The sequence below is a fragment of the Fundulus heteroclitus genome, chromosome 7 (assembly GCF_011125445.2).
Source record: "Fundulus heteroclitus isolate FHET01 chromosome 7, MU-UCD_Fhet_4.1, whole genome shotgun sequence".
Lineage (NCBI taxonomy): Eukaryota > Metazoa > Chordata > Actinopteri > Cyprinodontiformes > Fundulidae > Fundulus > Fundulus heteroclitus.
This window is the reverse complement of record NC_046367.1, coordinates 16909598-16931065: the sequence shown is the minus strand read 5'-3', so window position 1 is coordinate 16931065 and position 21468 is coordinate 16909598. Positions and strand designations below refer to the sequence as shown.

The window sequence follows — 21468 nt, the reverse complement described above, 5'->3', positions numbered from 1 at the left end:
CAGCCCCCCTGAGCAGTCTACAAGACTGCCTGACTGTAATGTCGAAACTAGAAGTGCATTCATGTAAAGGCCCCCAAATAATTGGGCGTAGTTCACGCCACGGAGGTCCGTGCGTACCCGAGGTGTACTCAAGGCAGATCAGGATTTTCTGCAAGAGAGCAGAAGTAATGAATCTATCAGTAACAGCCAATCGTCCAGGTCCTGGAGCAGCAAAACAGCCTCAGATCCTCACACCGGCACCACCATGTTTGACCCTTAGTGTGATGCTTTTTTTTTAATGCCATGTTAGATTTACACTACAATTTTTTGCATTATCTAGATGATGTTACGTTTGTGTGAGGTGGGTTTTTGACTCTTTGTAACAGGCAGAATTATTATTTTTTACCTCGGAACTCTTCTATGGATGTCATTTGTCCAGTCTCTTAATATTGAATCTTGAATATTGACGTTAACTGAGGCAAATGAGGCCTCCACTGCTTAAGATATGAGTTGGGTTATTTTGTGTCCTCCAGGATGGGTTGTCAGTTCGCTTGGAGTGTTTTCTATAGGTTGGCACTGAGTGGATGGTTCACCACTGTTCCATGTTATCTTAATTTCTGGATCGTGCTTCACTGATGTTCCTAAGCTTTATAAGTGGTAGTGTCATCTTTTTCTGCACTAATAGGTGTCAGTGACTTTATTTTTCCTTGGCTTATGAAAATATTTACTATTTCAGATGATATGTTGCGGATTTTTAAAACTTTATGTTGAGGGACAGGTTCTGTTTAACTGCTCCGGTCGGATTATACAGGTCTGGTAGTAATGAGGCCTGGGTGTGACTGGAGAAACTGTATAAAATGTGGGGTGTTATAAGTACTTCATGATTTAACAAGCGGGGCATTTATATTTTCATGGGCTAGGCTGGTGTGGATATAATTTTTTTTTTACCTTAATGGATGAAACCTTCATTTGAAAACTGCTTTTTATATTTACGTTGATTATCTATTGCTTACGTTGATTAAAAGAGAAGAAAACTGCAAATTGTCAAATATTTGTTGACAATACTATTGTTTAAAAAATGCATTGTAGCTCGCAAAAACAGACTCCCTTTCACATGTGCTTCCTGCTTACTTTCCAGCCCTCAATCAAAGAATCAAGTTCTTTAGATATACTTGAATTGTTGATGCACCAAGCAATGGATCACTGTTAGAAATCAATTTCCTTTTAAGTGTTGTTATTGGCAGGTCAAATATGAAAATATTTAGATTTTCTCCTGATTCATTACACACATTAAAAGTGAAAACTACCCAATGTTTCACTTCAACAGTTTGTTCAATTACAAACTTTGTTTTGAGTGTAGGAAAAAAAAAGATAATGGTGCTCTGATGCATACTTTCATTTTCTGCTGGATTTAAAACTACTACCTTTATCATAAAGAACTTACAGCATTTTATGATCAGTGTTTGTCCGATTTCATGGTAGAGTTGAAATACAATTCATGTAATTGAGTTTGCAATTACTATAGTCCCAAGTCCCAATCAGCTTGATGTCAGAATCATTCAAGTGTTATTGATGCCCAACTTTAAAGGGAGTTTAAATGTTAACCTTTTACTCTCACCTTGAAGTGTTGTATTTAATACTGTATGTACTTTATGTTGACATATTCTGTAGTCACTTTCTCATTTTGTACTGCCAACCAATTCAAAGTACTACCCTTTTTGGCCGGATCAGCAGACGGCTCTGGCAAGGCAGAGAGGATGTTGTTTTTGCTGGCTTCTTTATAGTCTTTACTTCATTTTGTTAAATTAATAATAAACGTAGCTGACAGGAACACACCTAACACCTGACAAAAAAGAATAATGACAAGCAGCCCTAGGCTACAGCAAAACTGTGAACTAACAATGCATGTGCCATTTAAAAGCTTTGACTCAAAAGCTTGTAGTTTTTAACCTGCCTGCACAGTCTTTATGGTCTCATTGTGACCTTAAAGGGACAACGTGTAACTAATTTGACGTTTTATTAGCAAAAATCATGTATTGCTTTCATATATACACATTCTGCCAAAGTCTAATAACAATTGCATTAAAAATTAAAATGTTCCCATAGTTTACAATGTTTAGTTTATAGATACATAGGTGGTGGTACACTCATGTTGTGTCACCGTTTTTGATTACAGCAGTCAAAAGGGGACAAACTTGTTAGCCTTGCACATTTTACTTGTATATGAAGACATGTTGTTGGTGGAGGAGTAAAAAAAAAAACAATGGTGACCATAGATCATGCTACTTGCTGTTTTCTGTTGAAAAGGAGGACCATCCATACTCTCTGACCAGCGAGAAAGAAAGTAACCATAACATCCATTATCTATACACGCTTATCCCTATAAGGGTCGCGAGGGGTGCTGGTGCCTATCTCCAGCTGTCAATGGGCGAGAGGCGGGGTACACCCTGGACAGGTCACCAGTCTATCACAGAGAAAGTAACCAAGAAAAGAAAAATAAGTAATAACCGGGAGAAAACAAATCTATATTGGCGGAGCTTTTACCAGTTGGAGATAATTCATGAGGAAGAGGGGCTTCCAAACGGATGCGGACGTCGCAAGCTTTCTGCTGGACAGGTAAGTTAATTCAATATAACAGTGTGGTTTATTTTAACGTTATGTTAGAAACAGAGCCATTATGTGCTTAACGACGAGACACCAGAGCGTGCTTCTTGGTCGTTTGTAATTCATTTAGCGTAACAGTAGATGGGTGTAAATCTTACACACTGTTCCTTTAATGTGGCTTTAATGCACATAGCCACATGTAGCTAAAGTAATATAATGGTGTCAACTGTGAATCTGCACAATATGGAGGTGCACTGCCTGAGCCGAACCCACATAGTTATTTTAAGTTGTGTTTCTCTTTGTATTAGCAGCCTGGTGCTGTTGGTATTCAAGGTGGGGACCATTCAAAAATGCCTTGCTGTTGCAAGAGGAAACAGCATTGCTTTCCTCCCTGTTTTGACACAGTCCTACCAGAGAGCTGTTTGTGGCATTGTTGCCCTCTTTCTTTTTATTGTTGATTATCTGAGGTCAGAGGGGCTTGCTGCAGTGCGAATGATATTTTTGGTTCATTTGTGACCTGTTGTAGCAGTCATTGTAAGCTGGCCACATCTGGCAAGGCTGAACCTTTTCAGACTGATAGATGTAATTAAATTTGTTTCTTATCAGTTCCTGAAATGCTGTACGCCTGGTACTTATGTTACTTTTAGCCCACTCCATGTTGTCTCAAAGGTTTAAGTAATGTCTTGATAGTACAGGTCTCTCATGAATTTGGCCTGGGTAAGAATGAACAAATTGAAATCAGCTATTCCAAAAGCGGGTTTAATCAAAGGTTATTCAAAGTTTAATGGGGGGTAGTGCCGCTACATGATGTATAAAAGAACTACACTCTGTCAATTTGTTTGCATGTATTTTTTCTAATTATTTAAAATACAACAGGTTTGGTGAGATGCTTTGAAAGCTGTGGGAGGAACGCAGCTAGGAATTAAACATAAAAACCCCTACACCTTTGTGTCCCTGATGTCTCTGGGCTGTGAGTGAGGTTTAAGGGAGATGTCTGAGCATCCAGAACACGTCTAATAGAGATAGGTGTGCATGTGGGTGTGTGCGTATGATTTATCTGGAAAGACAAGTTGGCTGCTGTGAGAAGCTCATTATGGTTCAGCAGTCTGGAGCGAGACCCTGCTTCATCCTGATAATGGGGTTTCACTCACTGCCTGCCAATGGTACCTATGCATTTGAAGAAGGATGGATTTTCACACCCTCCCTCCTCTACTGTCTCCCATCACGCATACACAAGCTATACATGATGAGGTTAGATCTTATACATAACTCTTCAGCACACACATGCGTACCGCCAGCCACATGCTCACACAGTTGCATACTTGTGCCCAGCGGTTGCAATCAAAGCCGGCTGAAAAGAAGGACCCCCCGCCCCCCAAATACACACAGGCACATCACCGCTCTCTGCACACCATGCATGTGCTTTCAGCCAATTTCTCTCGCTACGGCTCCCTTATCTCTGCCTGTCACAAAAGTCCACTGATAAGATCCAATAGATTTTCTTCATTAGGGTTGGAGTGTGTATTTTTCATTACCAAAAAAAATTAACTTTTCTGGCAAAGACATGTTTCATTCTGCATATTTGATTCAGCAGAGGTTAATTAGCTTCACCTCAATTAAAGCAAATAGTCCAGGTGGCTCAATACTATAATGTATTTTTTTTACATCATTGAATTTGGGCAGAATTTAATAAAGTGCGACTTAAAAAGTTAAAGACCAGGTAACATAGTTGCAGCTGATCTTTAACATAAGAGTGAATGGTCAATTGTTATTTGAGAACAGATGAATGGAGTTTAGTTGCACTCTTACGTGATAATTATCTCATTGTCAAATCACGAGATCATTTTGACTTAACTCTATAGGTGTCTCTTCTCTCTTAGGTCCTGTCTCAGTTAGAGCATACACTGGTTTATGTTGGACCCCATACTAAGTCACAGATACTAATAATGGAAGATAAAACAAGCTATTTTGTGTGATATTGTGTATTGTATATTTTTTTCATTAGGTGTCCTGCTCAGGAGTTGACTGATATCCAATTGAAATTATGGATACTATTACTGGATATAACGTAATTAATGTAATTCCTTCACACAAAAGAAAAAGGGATTGACACTTTGGGAGTGAATGTTAGCCAAAGAAACTGAACCAAAAACACTGCCAGAATGTTAAATAACTAATCAACGAAATATCTAACACAATATGTATGGTCTGTCTTACCTAAATGTCGTTAATGGTTCATGTGGTGTAGGAATCAAACACAAGTAGGATGCAGGTAGGCTTATGGCTGGGACGGAATTTAAAAATAGAACCAAAATAAATACAATATGTAAAGAATGAATCTCCAATAGACCACAAAAACTGGAAATTAGTGCATAAAAAGACTGAAGCTTGACAGAAAGATCAGCGAAAGAGTGTAAAGAAAAAACAAAAACAAGGAGGAAAATACTGAGCTGGGTACAAAACAGGTGGGTTTGATTTACTGAATGCAGCTAGGGGGGAGAGCAGGAAGCAATATATCTTTAAAGACTAATTAATGACATTAAATCATTACAACATAAAAAGATTATCAGTATTGTTTTATCAGTAAAACAATAACTAACAGAACATCGCTAAGTCCTGTTGTAACCCAGAATGCAAAACACAAATACTGAAAGACAAAACAATATAAGTTTACAAGAAAACTGGCTGCCAGATTGACTTACTGGACCCCGTATCCTTCAGCTTATGACAGTAAATGGTGCTTTGTAGCGCTGACAGAGAGTTGGGCCCATGCACATGTTCTTACTGACACTTTAAAAAAGGTGAAGTGAATACTCTCAGGAAACTAGAAAAGCAATTCAGCTCATAACAACAGAAATTTGAAAGGTCATGCACACAGTTGAAATAACCTGAAAACTCAGTTTGAATGATTAATAGTAACATTTTATTAAATTAAAGTCTATAAACCAAAATGAGAGGGCACTTTGAAATTAGTGTAATGATTTTTTTGTGTTATGTTATAGACTTTTGGGAAATATGATTATTTTTGGACTTGACATACATATTTAAATGTTTATCATATTAGGCATGTTTTATTTACACTTCTGAGGTTTGCTGGACCTTGAGCTGGACTTGGTGTAATCTTCACAGCTCTGCTGTGTGTCTGTTACCTGCTGTTGTGTTTTGACTTCACAATCGGCTCTCTGAGTTGCACCTGCAATTCCCATCAATGGCCTTCATTGCCTTGTTTTTGTCTGCTGTCAATAGACATACTTGACAGAAATATAGCAAAACACACATAAGTAGTGTATATTTCAAAACAAAAGCAAGCATATTATTTTGGCAAAACAGGGTGAATCAGGTTTTTATTAAGTATTCCACCAGAAACGTTACAACCATATTTTTGTGGTAAATGTATTTTTTTCTGTGAAACTAAATAATTTATATTTATGAAACTAAAATGTGAATAAACATAGAGCTTTAGCAGAAATGATCCAGTTGTTATTAATTCCTGATGCTTAGTTGCCACTATTTTGTGCTGCTGGAATGTGACCAGGAATAACATCTGCACACCAACTGGGGTAAAAGCCAATGCTTTTGTCCCACCTTTGGTATTTTGATGGCAGTAAATCTCCTTACAATGTCTCCAATGTGCTACAAGATACTAGCTAATTGCAAATGGTTATTTTAAGGAATATTTTTCCAGTTGCTGCTTTAAGTATGACTTTTGTCATTGCAGGCCAACGTAGGAAAGTTGCCACACAGTTTCTAAAGCTTCTCTCCTATTTCCATTTTATAAATGGGGAACATTAATCTTTAAAAGTTCCTGGCTCTATTTTTCTCTGAGTCATTTTCCTATTCCTGCAAGCTACTTTTGAACTATGTTTTGATAAAATACAGATATGCTGTAAAAGCACAGTCGTGGAAGCACAGATTCTTCTTGAAGAGTCATTAAATTCTCAAACACCTGGTCTGACTTTAAGGATTTTAGTAGCTACCATTTGTTATGCACATAAACTATGCATACCAACCTTACAATGGACATGGCTGAGTTTAGTCCTACTGCTTTATGCCCCAGCTGCCATGTTATTTATCAGTATCAAAAGGCTGCTGAAAATAATTCTACACATCTATTGGTAAATTATTTTACATGTGCTGAACACATGAAGACCTCAACTTTAAATCCTTTGCTAGCTAGCATGTGTTGCTGATATGTTCTGCACTGATACTGTTTTCACCCTCGGTTCACGTTGCAATAAAAGTTAGGAATGATGGTTAAAAGTGTGTCATATTCCATAATTAGCTTCATTATCCTTATGCATCATGGTTATTGAGTTTAAGCAAACATTCAGTTCATAACTCTTTGGTTTGCTTCCTGATCTTCAAAGGAAGAACATAGCTCTAAAAAAAAAAAAATAATCAAACTGCATAAATGCTGTCCAGATCCAGATAGCCAGGACACATCAAAAGTAAGGGTACATCAGGCAGATGTTAAAGGCTTTGGTTTTGCTACATGTGCTTTTATTCATCTTAATGGCCACCCAGGTATCTGATAGACAATTTGATCACCATGTAAGACACGGTACTGTTGATCTTTTGGATGTGTTGAACAATTGTCTGGCATGAACATCACAGCTTAAAAACACTGTTTACTATATGACACACATATTTCCCACTGCCACAAAATTGATGGTATTGTTACTCAAATGTCACATCAATGCCTCGATATTATCATTACACAATTATTTCCTAAGCTATGCATATGCTCTGTCTGCCCCAGAAAATATTCAACTTGGAGTGCGGAGACACTAATATAGCGTCATCTTATACACTCTGACCTACTTTACATTATTCAGCTAATAACTATTTAACTCCCTAGTAGCACTCATACATCACATGTAGAAAATGGAATGTTTACTTTTAAATCATTAGGTACGTAAAGACGCTAAAATGAGATGTTGAAGCAAATAAACCCCATTACAGCGCAGCAAAACACAATGAATTTCACATCCCTTTTTCCTCAAATGAAATATAGAGAGGCAGCGCTTCAGACGTGACGCACATACTTCATGTGTAACCAGGTGATCCACAAAGCCTGCTTCAGTGTCATTCATGGATATTTGATCAGGACCCTATTAGCATCCTTTTATAAAGCAGGAAGATCTATCTCTTTTCCCCACTGATAGAAACATTCTGCTTGCTACGCTACCTCATAATGAAATCCCGTGTTAAACTAGTTATTGATTGCTGTTAAAAGATAACTAGTGGGGGGCCTGTTAGTTAACAGAATAAAGATTTGCTCAATAAACTCCAATTTTACTGTTTTAATTAAACAGATTGGTAATTTAGATTTTCTAGGCATCAGTTACAGCACAAGCACCCAGAATGTGCAATTAAACACAACGTGTGTGTGTTTTTATGTTTTCTTATTTACTTCAGTGATGAATACAAACCCCCTTCCCCACAAAACATCAATGGAAATAAAGAGCTGGCTATTCATCTGCCTCAGAACAATCTTTAACTTTACTATTCCTCCTAATATTTCCGTTAAATTCATTTTCCTTTTAACTCAATTCCAAAGAAGAAGTGAGAACGAAGAGGTGCAAGCATAGTGAAAACACTTTCCCTGTAGGGGAGACCGGGGCTAGTTGTCACACGGGTAAGTTGTCACATTGCAATTATCTTCTCCATCAGAGGGTGCAACCAAAAAGTGGAATACTAGTTTTCTTCCTTTGCATGGTCAGGTCTCACGGACTGAGTGAGAAGAGGACAAGACATTGTAAGTTGAGATGAGCACCAATTGACCATTTTCCACTACCCAAAGTAAAAAATATGAACTCTATATTTTTTTAAATAACCTTCATTCAGCTAAAAATTCTTGCAGTTATACACATGGACTTGTTAAAGTAGATATTAAGGCATCCAGTCATACCTCAGTCATTGTTCTGATTAAGCCTAACGTTAAGATCGAGCTAGCATTAGCAAACATGGTCATTTAGGGCAACTTGTCACAGTCATTTTGGGGTAAGTTGTCACATGTAACAACTTACCCCAAAATTATAATTTTCAAAAATAATTTAAATCAACACATCCTAATAAAAATTTGACATTACTTTTACAGAAAAAAGAGCGATTTAAAAGAGAGGACAAAGTGAGAAAGAAGATGGTCAGGAGTTATAAAAGAAAAACAGAACATGGCCGTGCACATGGTGACAATCTCCATTAGATCGCTTATAACTCTGCACAGAAATAAGATATGAAATATACCCGAATACAAAATATATACCTGAGACTTTGGTCTTTCATCTGGTACATGTGTTTTTTTTATATATTGTGTTTTGATTCCAATATTTATGTATGAGTGTAAAAAGTGTGACAATTATCCCCTGTCTCCCCTACATACCTGATTGGGTCATTGTATGAACATATTTTAGCCATTCTAACTCTCTCGTTGACTCCTCTTCAGGGAGTGAAGACTTTTTATAAAAACCTTTTTCTGGCTCTGTTTGTTTTGCTTTTATGCTTTTGCTCCTCAGGCCTCTGCAGGAGCTAGCAAAGACCCCACGCAACAAAGTTTCATGTCTCCATGTCAGGGACACCTGAGTAGTTTGGTCTCTTGTTCCAAATGATACTGCATCAGTTTCAGTTTTATAACAAAATGGCCATTTATAAAGGATGCTTACTTATTTATATTATTATTATTATTATTATTATTATTATTATTATTATTAGTAGTAGTAGTAGTAGTAGTAGTAGTAGTAGTAGTAGTAGTAGTAGTACTGTGTATAAAGTCAACAAATGGTTAATTAGAATTTTTGGTTTCTTTTTCCAAGGACAGAGGAAAAAGCAAAATAGGCAGCCGCAATGGAATGCTGTTCCTTTGCTCTTAAAACCCCTAAAATTTTTCATTTTTATAATTTTCTTTTCTAGTACATATTTTTATGTGCTTTAACTTTGCTATTCTGAGTTTTTCCTGGGCAGTTTGCCTTGCCTGTGACTCACCTAATGATTCCAGTGTGGGCTGCAAGGAGAAAAAGCCACTCAAGTTTGTCCAAGTTGACTAGTAAAAGACATTTCTGATTGAAACCTATTACCGCTCTCACGACTTCGGGGTGTATGAACAAGTGTTTTTAAACCCACCTACGGTGCCTTTAAAGCTCTTTGTCAGCTGTGGTAAAAATAACTGGAACACTGTAAAAACTGTAATGGTATAAGCAAAGATTTACGGTTCTGAAGACAGCCCACAAAAATCAAGCTGGCAGCTGAAACAGGTGTCTTGTCCGCCGAACACAAGATCATGTGTTGTTGTTTTATCGCTACAACGACCAGGCTAAGTAATACTCACACACTGATATAAGTATAATTTTGTGGAAAATACAAACTGACCCAAAAATGTGAGTATTTGTGAGGAAATGGGGAAAAAAAAACACATGCTGAATGAAAACAGATGAGCACACAGGCCATCTGAGGTCCTTTTCAGACCTGGATAAACATGTGTCCTGGCTGTCCCAGAAGTCAGTACATAGATCTAACAATGGCCATTTGCACCTTCTCTTAAAATCTGATTTAATATTCAAATTTTCTAAGGCATTAAATTTCAGGTTTTCATTAGCTCTAAGTAGAAAATGATTATAAATAATACAGCAAAGGCTTGAGATCATCATTCTGTGTGTTATTAATCTATATAATATGTTTACATTTGTAAATTGAGTTACTACCTAAATTAACTTATTGAGATGCCAAATCAAGCAAATATCAGCGCACATTTAAAAAAGACTAAAGATTTTAATACACAAAATGCCACCTGACAGCTGCAAGCAAGTAAGTTGTCTGTTTTTATTAGCTCTTTGCAATGTGTAAAAGGGATTGGAGGTTCCACATAGCTTTGCGTGAGTTATTTTATAATGTGGAAACCACAGTGACAACAATCGGCTTTGAAAGCTCTGAATTTAAACTACATTCTTCAGTAAACACTCCCTTACCCAAACACACCCTCTAATTCCCAGATAACATAAATCCTATATTGTGAGAGAACCATAATTCTTATTCAGGAGTATTACAACAAGATCTTCATTAATATGTTTAACTGGAATAAAGTGCTATTAATAGAGTATTCAAGGTGGCTGTTTCAATTTTAAACAAGACATTGAGGTAACTGTTACACGAGGGGAGCCACCTTCAGTGGCAAAGGACGGATTTTCTGCTAAACTAATGCAGGCTGACTTTGAAATTTTCATCAAGTATCCAATGATCCATGCACAGCATATGCTTCATTACAGTATTTTAGACGTTTGACAGAAAATTATGTGATATCTAATTATCTAGTTTAAAAAAATGTTTTGCACATGCATTTTTCCCCCCACCAATTAGTTTTGCTGGTACTGCTGACACATTAATCCTCCTCCCCCAGATCCCAAAGGATGTTTTTGGTCACCGCTCAGGATTTTTGCCACATATGTCTGTTTGTCACTGGAATGATGCAACGACTCCGACATATTATATCACATAGAATTACCGTTAATGAAGCTACAAAAAAAAAAAAAAGATAAAGTGTTGAAAGACAGGAAGCTTTCAACCCACATAAATTTTGACCTGGAAGACAAAGAGGGCTGTTTTATATGTCTGAGTGATTGTCAAGTGGAGATTAATGAAGGCTAGTGGGTGGCATTGACTTTATAATATCCAATTCTGTCTCAGAGTTATCGTGTGCAGTCTCCCTTTTACAAAAGCCTTCAGGATAAATACAAAAGAACATGTTGGTAAATTAGGCCGTATAAACATTGGATTTTTTTTTCATTAACCAAAAGAGTTTGTGAGCTTGTGGTTGACAGTAATGGATGTAAAAATAATTAGAAAACTAGATGTTGATTGATAGCGCTGACAGTCCCCGTGGTGTTTCAGTATTACCCTTATTACACCATTTTGTTTCTACCTTTCAATGTTGTTGGAGGATGCAAAATCTTTAGAATATAAATATAAGCTTTGACTCAAATATTGCAGCAATGGGCCAATGATAACATTGCTTAATCTGATTTATGTTTTCTCTTTGCACTTGGTAGAAGGATTTTCTGAGTGATCAGTTGAAAATACAAAAAAAAATACATCCAACAGATCATAACGGGAAAAGTCAGAGTTTGACAAGCAGCCCTAAGGTTTATACCCAATATGGCTGTTGTGCATGTGGCATATACTGACAGTTGCTGATATAAACTATTTATTAGCACTTCTAACAGTTTGCATCTTAATAAACCAGTGACACATACTTGCGTATCACATCTATCTGTGTTCCTTTTCTGTTGAAATGCATCAAATGGTGACAAACCTAGTGTTGCTTGTATTGCAAACAGGAGTTAGCATGAAAACAAAAAGCAAATGGATGTGATGACATTCCCAGCTCTGAGCTCTGACTTTCGAGATAAATCAAAAGCAGTAGTATGCTATGCAGACTGATGCTGTCCTCATTGATGAACATTAAATCACCCCTGCAATGCTTGGCAGTGGAAGTAAAACCGATTGCACGACTCACTTCTGATTTATTTGGTTAAAAATAATCTGACCTCTTAACGCCACTGATAGAGACTTGAAATATTATTCCTAGATGGTCAGTTGATTCTAAAATATGAGCAAATAAAGGAATTAAATGAGATAGCGCTGTCACAGAAAAAGTACTGAAAGTGACAAGCCCACATTTTTGCTGAACTGATACAATACATAAAGTTGTTTATCTGGATCATACTGATCCACTGTTTAGGACATCTAAACTTGTAAAATGTATGGATATACTTGCATTTCAAAAATTAGAGATCAAGTATAAAGTGATAAATAATCAATTACTAAAATATATATACAAAAAAATGAATTTCTGGCAAGAAGCTAATTCATCAAAGGGAAGGTTTAAATTTGAAACACAAACGGTTTAAATAACCAGGAAACAATTTTGTGTATTAGTCTGTGTTGTGAGATTATTGAAGGATCTGAATGTGGAATTAAAGCCATGTCCAAATATAAATATGAAAATCATTATGCAAAATTATGATAATCAGTGAGTATAGAAACCTGGGCTGAAAGACAAGTATTTAAGGTACTTTTTCCTGTATTTGTATATGTAGGAGTATTATGTAACTGTATATACATGTGTATATGTATGTTGGAGCATCTACATGTTTATTGGTAATATGAAAGGTTGTAGCTCCAACTTTTTCCTCACAAAATTATTGTTTCAAAAATAATACATCCAGACAACATCTAGAGCAGTGCAAAATAAAATTATTAATTTCACTGAACAATAATATAACGTTATGTCTGGAAAACTATACATTTCAGTTATATAAATAATTGTTTAATACATTTTCACAGGTCCACAAAATATGAATATTTTACTTCTGGTTATGATGCCAATGTCGACACGAAAGGATTCTGCACCAATAGGAACAGTAGGTTGAAGTTAAGTGAGAAGGAGGTCAGGCCGTTGCCAGATCGTAGTAGCTTCAACATAACACTGAGGAATGGCTTCTTCTTGGCATTACATTTCTCAGATATAATCGGAACAAAAAAGAGGCAAAAAGAGGGTGAACATTGGTCAAGCTTTTGAGCGTTGATGCTGACTTAAAGGTGCATAGCCACGTTATTTGATGTATTTTAATTTCTGTCAGTTGCTCCCTCTGGTTGCGTACAAAGTTTTTATGAAAGATTATCATGTCATGTTGGTGTATTAGTTATTATTTTGCCGTTTTAAGCTTTGATTTTGCACAATTTGTTAGTTAACATAGCCTTTATTTTTAATAACAGAGGAAGTACGACATTGTGCAAGCGAAGCAGGGGTGAAAATAAGGAAACAGCTACTGGCTATTAGCATCGCCCAGCGTAACAATGAAGAATTGTCCAAAATCCATTGAAAAAAAAGCAAAAAAAAAAAAAAAGGTTTCCAAGAGCGAAATGCCTGGAATGTCGCTGGGAATACAGTATGAACGTTGGCGTTCACTGAAGCAGACACTAAACCTGCCGATTGCTCAGATGTGACTGCAGAGTTGACTGACGTGAGTAAATGTTCTGATATGAGGTTCTTAAAGTTGCTGTAGATCGGCGTATTTAATTAATAGCGGTTGGCCTTCGATCACACTGGGCTGCCGCTTTACTGCGAGGCATTTCAGAAGGTCAGGCTCGGTACAGTCACAGTTTATCTGCAAAAAAAGGAGTTGATTTTAGGGTGCGTTACACTTTAATGTTTCTTCAGGGAGAGGGACCCAGGAAGGCACTCAGATTAATCTCTGCAGGAGAGTTCATCTTTAAGCTTCTCATTGGGTGCATTAAGGAAAGGTCCTATAAGACCTGGGATATTCCACCTTGATTCTGCTGTCATGTAGAAATCTGTTTACCTGACTCCGCCAGATAGATTTGCTCCGCATATCCATCTGGAAACCTTCCGTTGAAGTAACTTTGGGAAGGGGCGAAAATACTGGTTAGCTGATTGGCCTATGTTGGTGATAGACGGGCCAAATAAACCAATCAGATTCCTCGTCGCTCTGTTACGAGCGACGACGAAAACACAACCACAAGCCAAGCTACTCTTGCTGCTGCAGGTAAAGGCTCGTTAGCTCAGCAAAGAAATACTCTGTAATTCCGATAAAACTTGCTCGATAGCCACGCTAACGCTAGTTTCATCGGCTGAAGCCGCCATGTTGTTTAGACTGAACTGACGCGCTTCCCGTTGCGTCACACCTCAACCCGCCTCAAAGCCAACGCTGATTGGACGTTCGTTTGGTGAACGGCTCCAAATTTTCTTTAACGGAGAGTAGCCAGACTGATCTGCGAGTGAAACCTTGAAAGCTCGCGAGATCAGGATGGTCTCACGAGGCTAGAAATCTGTTGCCATCTCTGCTATTTGGGCCTTTTTCATTGTTTTCACAGTCTTTTAGCGGATTCTCCTTCACTTCGCCTGTGTGACAAAAGTCTGCTTAGATGGCTTGAGAGACTCATCCAAAGAAAATAGGTGAATTGTGCTTTGATTAATTACAGCCCTGGCTCACCGGAGAGCTTCATCTTGAGGGAGCCCAATCATATATAAAATTATTACATTATCATCGTCAGTGAAGGAGCAAGGTGAGCAGCTACACACTAGAGCACACTGGAGAAAGAAGCCCTGACTATTTGGGTAGATAATGTATTCTAAGTTTGAGCAAATGAGTTGTGCTGTTGGATCTTGCAACAGGGATTCGTTGTTACCAAAGAGCATACCTTGTTCTGAGTGGAGGGTAGGCTGTTGTGTCGCAGGATGTTGCTGTCCCGATTATTCTGTCACATTGGCATTTCGTAAGACCCTTGAAAAGACAACTATGGACTATGAACTACTGAGGAAGGTTTATATGATTTATTGACACTAACAAGTAGGCAAAGGTTTTTTCAGGGCTCAGGAGAAGCCCAGGTAGGCACTGTGGAGCAGAAATGAGTGTTGGCAGAAGAAGAAGTAGAGTTTGGAAACTGACGATAATGTTGTCAAAGATGAATAAGAAATAACTTATTCTTACTGTTTGTGGAGAAGATGAAGATCTAGGAGGTAAGTACACTCACAGAGGCAGATGTTGGCAGATTGTAGCAACAGTGCAGGTTAGTAATGAACCTGTGTTTTTGTTGTGATTGCTGCAGAGAGTAGGAGGGTGGACAATTAGGTACGGTAAGTGGTGTTGGTGGAGTATGGAGGAATTCTGACAGCATATCCCCAACAGGGTGAACAAGTAGAGGGAGGTAGGAGAAATTATCAGAGGGATTTCCAGAATGAGCCGTTTATAGGAGTATGATGACTAGGTGGCAGTGGACGGAGATCCTGGACAGAGCTAGGGACTGGAGATGAGGATATCTGCAAAGGAGGACACAAGGAGATAAGCGAAAGGTCATAGGGAGGTTATAAGAAGATCACAAGCAAAGATTGGAGGCCTGATTACCACTCGGTGAGTATAAACGATCTGGCATCTGCCTCAGGGAAAGCCGCTCCTCCTAAGGTTCTCTTGATTGGTCTTGATGGGCTGGAGCTGAACGGAGTCACCTGCCAGTCACACCCTGTAGTGGAAGAGGTGAAGCACACACACACACACACACACACACACACACACACACACTACCCACAGTCCCATGGATATGACACATCATAATGTGAACGCAAATGAAGTTGGACAGAAACATTTTTAAAACTAAATTTGAATCTCAAAATGGAAAAAGTAATTCATTAATACCTTTACAAATAACATTTTTGCAGACATCCAAATTAACCGTTTTGTGTACCGTCTCACAGTAAATACTTTTATTTCATTTTATATTTTTGTGATTGAATGTAAATTCCTAAAACCTTAAAGGTCAGAAAAAATCTCTACATTTTATAACATTTCTGATTCTATATTTCAAAAGTCAGTTTTCTTAGCAAGTCACCACAGTCCCCAGAGGTGTTACTATAATGAGGAGAGATGGGGAGGGGGGGGGGGGACCTCCATGTTCCTAATGACTGATGGATAGCCCTTGAAAGTGATGCCACATTTACATGATGAACGAGTCTGGGGAAGGACCGAGCATGACATGCAAGGCCCCTCACTGCTAAAGGCAATGAGAGTAACATTCATAATAACCTGTTGACAGCTTTTATTTGCATCAAATGGTTCATCCTTTTTCTTTATGGTGCTCAATGTGGCCAACAGTATAATGACAAACAATGATGCCAGGCTGTCTGGATATCTACTCTGAACACAGAAGTGTGTTCTAATGGATTAATTCATGTGGGAGGTTGTTCTGTCAAACACAAAAGAAAACTTGGTAGCAGTTACTTAAAAAAACAAACGTTCAATTGGTAAGCACATGAAATTTGACCATAATTTTGTAGTACAACTCCGCCCCACTCACCTGGAATGGCAGTGTTATAATAGATAATAAAATAACATTTGTGTCCTTGTTCTGATGTGAAGCACTGGTAACCTGCATACTTCTCGGCACTTATGAACAGCATGTGGTGTGTTATGTTTCCCTCTAGACCGTGGCTACTGTGACTGTGGGATGTGTGAGTGTGACGAAGGCTGGTTCGGAGAAGCTTGCCAGTTTCAGGAGGAGTGTAGCCTATCAAGCAAGAAGAGCACAGAGCTGTGCAAGAACCAACAGGGGGTTGTTTGCTCCAACAGAGGTACTGCAACAACATATCAGCCCACAGCATTACAAAACAAGGTTTAGAAAGCTGCAAAAACTATGAGGACTTGCAAAACTATTCCTACTGCTTGAGTTTTTTTTTTTACTTTTCTACAATTTCTCACGTTGCAACTATGAACCTCAGTGTAAGGGTTTGGGTTGATTTTATGGTACAGACAACAAAAAATGCAAAAACGGCGCATCATTAATGAAGCAGAAGACAACTGATGGATTGTTTTCAAACTTCTTTACCAATAAAAAAGTGAGAATTGTGGTTGTTTGCCCTTTACGTTAAGTCCTGTGTTAATTTCTGCATGAATATAGCTGTTCTGGTAAAGGCCTTACAGGTTTCTTGAACAACACTGGCAAACAACAACATGAAGACTATGGAACATGCCCTTGTATTTAAAAAAATGGTTTAGGATATAAAATAATATCCTTAACTTGGAACATCTCAAGGAACATGTTAAATCTATCATCCAAAGATGGAGAGACACAACTGCTCACCCAGGCACACACCCCAACACGCCGCTGTACTCCTAAACTGACAGGCCGGGCAGGGAAAACATTAACCTGTGAGATCCCCAGCAACTTTGAAGGAGCTTCTGCTAACAGCTCAGATGGGAAAATATGTGGACATGAAAACTTTTAGTCCATCCTCTATAGGAGTAACAAGAAAATAGCTGTTCTTAAAAAAAAAAAAAAAACATGTGTAAGAAGGCGCTCTGGTCAGATGAGACCAGAATTTAACATTTTCCTCTAAAAGCAAACCATGATTTGTGCAGAAAACCAATAATGTAGTACATCACTTTGAACACAGTTCCTCCCACTGAGAAACATGGTGCTAGCAGCAGTGTGCATTTCCTTTGCAGGGACAAGGAAGCCAGGAAGGAAAAATAGCTATTAAGACTTGAAAATGTTTGTTTACAGATGCTCTTCATCCAATTAGACTGAGCTATTTCTATTTTACAAAGACGAATGGCCAAAATTTTCAATCTCTAGATGTGCAAAGCTGTTAAAGATTAGAAAAGGATGGCACATGTTTTAGATTTTTACTTTTAAAGAAAAAAAATACTTTCTTTTCACTTCTCAATTATGTACGATACAACAGTCTCATGACAAAATGTAAAAAAGTTTGATCACTTTTGCGAAGCATTGTGCCGGAACAGCTTTACATACTGTATGTCCCTTTGCCATTAAAAGTTCATTTGCACAAAAGTTTTATCTATGAAAAATACATTAATATTTTATATATGTTTTCATCCTCAAAGAAACTCCCAGAGAGCCTTACTTGTCCTCAGAATTTAAAGCAGTATTTTGTTCTGATGTTTACATCACCCCTGATGCCAACAAGACAAAAATGCTGGAGGAGGTTTGTCATATGTAATGTCAGAAAACATTACATTTGGGAGCTGCTTTCAGCATAGCAAGACACTTTCACAAGGCCGACCAGTGGAAAATTTCACACAGGTATAATCAGCATGTAAAGTTCTCAACCTTCAGGCTATGTAACCTACAGAGCATGCACCTAACTAGCCTTTAGCAAATCAAACTACTCGGCTCCACCCTCTTTGCGAGCATTTCGCTTACTGTTTTTTTTTCAGTACCGTTGTGGCTTTTTCCACCCCTACTCAGGAGTGGGTATGATCAGAGCAGAGTAGGGCCGAGATGTGATTTGTCAGTGATTGGTCAAAGAGGAAGACATACGACATATACTACAGCACCTTATTATAATAATTATTTTCCCAAACCTCATATATGCCAATACTGAGTCACAGTTTGACATCTCATTAAAATCGGGGTCATCATGTCTAAGCTTGAAAATTCAACAGATTTACAGTGCAGTGGGATAACATGCTAAATTTCATTAGTATTACATGGTAGATTGATATATAGAGTATGGGCATGTTTTATGTTACCCTGCATGATGAAATTACCTCAAAAGACATTGTAGGCTTAAGCTAGCTTTATGACCAAGCTATTTTTAGTCATATTGGTATAAGTTTCTAGTTACTTGAGATGATAATGTTTTTTACTGTTTGTAGGAGACTTGCAACTGAGTGCAGACACACACAGGGGGAACTACAGCCAGTAGCTCTTGTACTTTCCTCAAACCAAAAAAAATAAACCGATTAAAGGATTCCTAGTCAAAACCCTAAAGAAACAATGTGCATGGTCTAAGTTTTGGCATGGCAGGCTGACTACCAAATTTTTTGTGCACGGTAACACCTTATTTAACTAAGAAGGCAACATCTACACTGCAACAAGGGAACGAAAAGTAAGTACAATTTCCTTGAAATTAGTGTATTTGCCCTTGATTTAAGCAGCTAAATAAGATGATCTGCCAATGGAATAAGATTTTTGCACTTAGAATAGGAACAACTCCTCTCAATCATCCAATTTCAAGTGCAGTTTATCTAGTTATCTTATTTTAGGGGTAGAAATACTCATTCAATTGACAGATCATCTTATTTACCTGCTCAGACCAAGGACAAATACACAAATTTCAAGAAAGTTTTACCGTAAATACTTTTAGTTCTCGTGTTACAGTGTAGTGATGAATCTTGAAAGACCTTTAAGAATGCTACCACAACATTCTGATAATTTACCCTCTAATATCATGTCTACACATATTTTACTCCCATCGCACATGTTCGTGTCTGGATGTTGCATGGGTAATGTTAGCTCAACTATCGGTCAAGGCTGCCACTTACAGCCAGTTGCCCATCTGGGCTCAACCTACTCATCTCCGAAAGCTTTCTCCTAAATGAGGGATAAACAAGTCTCAATGGGTCTGTGCTTATCCGTGTGGTATGTGTATGAGAGTGTGTGAAAGCATGTCTCATGCAGGATGTGGCCTATTCAAAAATGTAGAAATGCTAATGTATTCACAGCATGTGTCCGTTTAGCCTTCTGGTTCTTTAACACCTAATCCAAAAAGCTCCAGCACACACGCGAAAACACACCACCACCTTTAGTTGTCAAACATCGGCTTAAACCTGTTGGCACTTGATTCAAAAACACGTCTTCAAGCACACAGCTGTGAACCACCTTTCAGTGCGCTGCATCAAAGTGATTGTATTTTACCGTTTAGAAGCAACTACATACCATAAAGTTCAACAAAAACTCAGAACCTTGATCATTTACAATGAATGTACTTAAACAGTGTGTAAGAATTTCATCCTTTTTTTTTTTAACAGGGACCTGTCACTGTGGGAGCTGCCTGTGTGACAATAATGACGACAAGGGCTTTGTGACGGGACGCTTTTGTGAATGTGATGACAGTGAATGTCTGGATGAGGACACAGGAGAGGTTTGTGGAGGTAGATTACACTCACCAGTGCTCTTAATGCCCCATTAACTCTTTCTAGAAAAGATGCCGCATAAAAAAACTAAACAAAAGAGCTTTAATGACTTAAGAAACAACAGTTAGAAGACACTACGTACCAAACCCCATATTATGGAGAGCTTTGAGACGGCATTCCATAAATTTGTTACTGAACTTCTGGTATAGAGTAGATGTAGAACTTGTCCACTAATTCTGAAGATAGACAGTTAAGTTTTTGGTGTCAAAGATCAATGTGTCAGGTGTGAAATCACAATATATATATATATATATATATATATATATATATATATATATATATATATATATATATATATATATATATATATTTACAAGAGGAAACAAGAAAGTCAACACACAGTGCCTTGCAAACGTACTGTTGAACTGTTCTTGTGCTTAGTCACATTGCAAACCACAGTGTATCTTATTGCGGTTTTACATAAAAGACCCCCCCCCCCCCCCCACACACACACACCTTTGCTATTAAATTTGATTAGTTGCCACGGCAATTACAGCTGTACATCAATTCATTAAAGTCAAGTCTAAAATCTCTATTTGTGTTTAGGCTAGGGCTGGACGATTTGGCCAAAACTTGTATCACGATGTATTTCTTAATTTTGGACAATATGATATAATTACGATATCGATATAGACAAAATAAAAGCCTCAGAATGACTGCAAACAAAGCCCAAGACATATGCTTGTATAAACTTATGACAATTATTTTACCATGTTTATAAAACTCCTCCGATACAACATTCTAGAAACATTTACTTTAAAAAAAAATAAAATACATAGAATCCAGACCATCGGTCAGTGACAAATACTGCAATCATAGACTGTAATGTATATTCAAATATTGGTATATAATGTCATGTCAACTTTATTGAATAAAGTTATATTGCGATATATATTCATAATGAATTATTGTCCACCTCTAGTTTAAGCCTATTTATTGAATGAGCAATTTGAACACAATGATAACACATGCTCGATTTGAATCCTTCCTTTCTAGTCTAGTTGTTGTCCTAGTGGTCATTGTCCCGCTCAAGTCTTTGCCGTCTCTAATAAATTTTCCGAAAGAATTTGCCCTTTTCTTTTTTACCTCCATCCACCTTCCAATAATTCTGATCTAGTTCCTTGTTCCCGATGAAGAAAATAATCTTTAGAGTGTTATGCTGGAACCAACCAGTTGCTTTCTGGTAATGTGTGGTCAGGCTAGTGTACAAGTTTTCTTCTGCCACACATGGCATTTTGTATGCAGGCTAAAAAGTCATACTATGGTTCAATCTGACTAGAACATTTTGTTAGACACATTTACTGTTATTGGGTATGATCAAAATTTAAAGAGACATTGTATGCCTCTTTATGAAGGCTTTCTCCTTGCGACTTTTCCATGG

General features: G+C 37.7%; 1 protein-coding gene across 1 annotated transcript in view; it reads left to right on the top strand.

Annotated features, from left to right (window-relative positions):
• The window catches only part of itgbl1 (integrin, beta-like 1), a 74891-nt gene that overhangs the window by 5523 nt on the left and 47900 nt on the right, over positions 1–21468 (top strand). Inside the window, exons 3-4 of the mRNA XM_036139059.1 lie at positions 16574–16720; positions 19923–20045. Of these exons, the coding sequence (XP_035994952.1) occupies positions 16574–16720; positions 19923–20045 (270 nt within the window). The remainder of the gene's footprint in view (positions 1–16573; positions 16721–19922; positions 20046–21468) is intronic.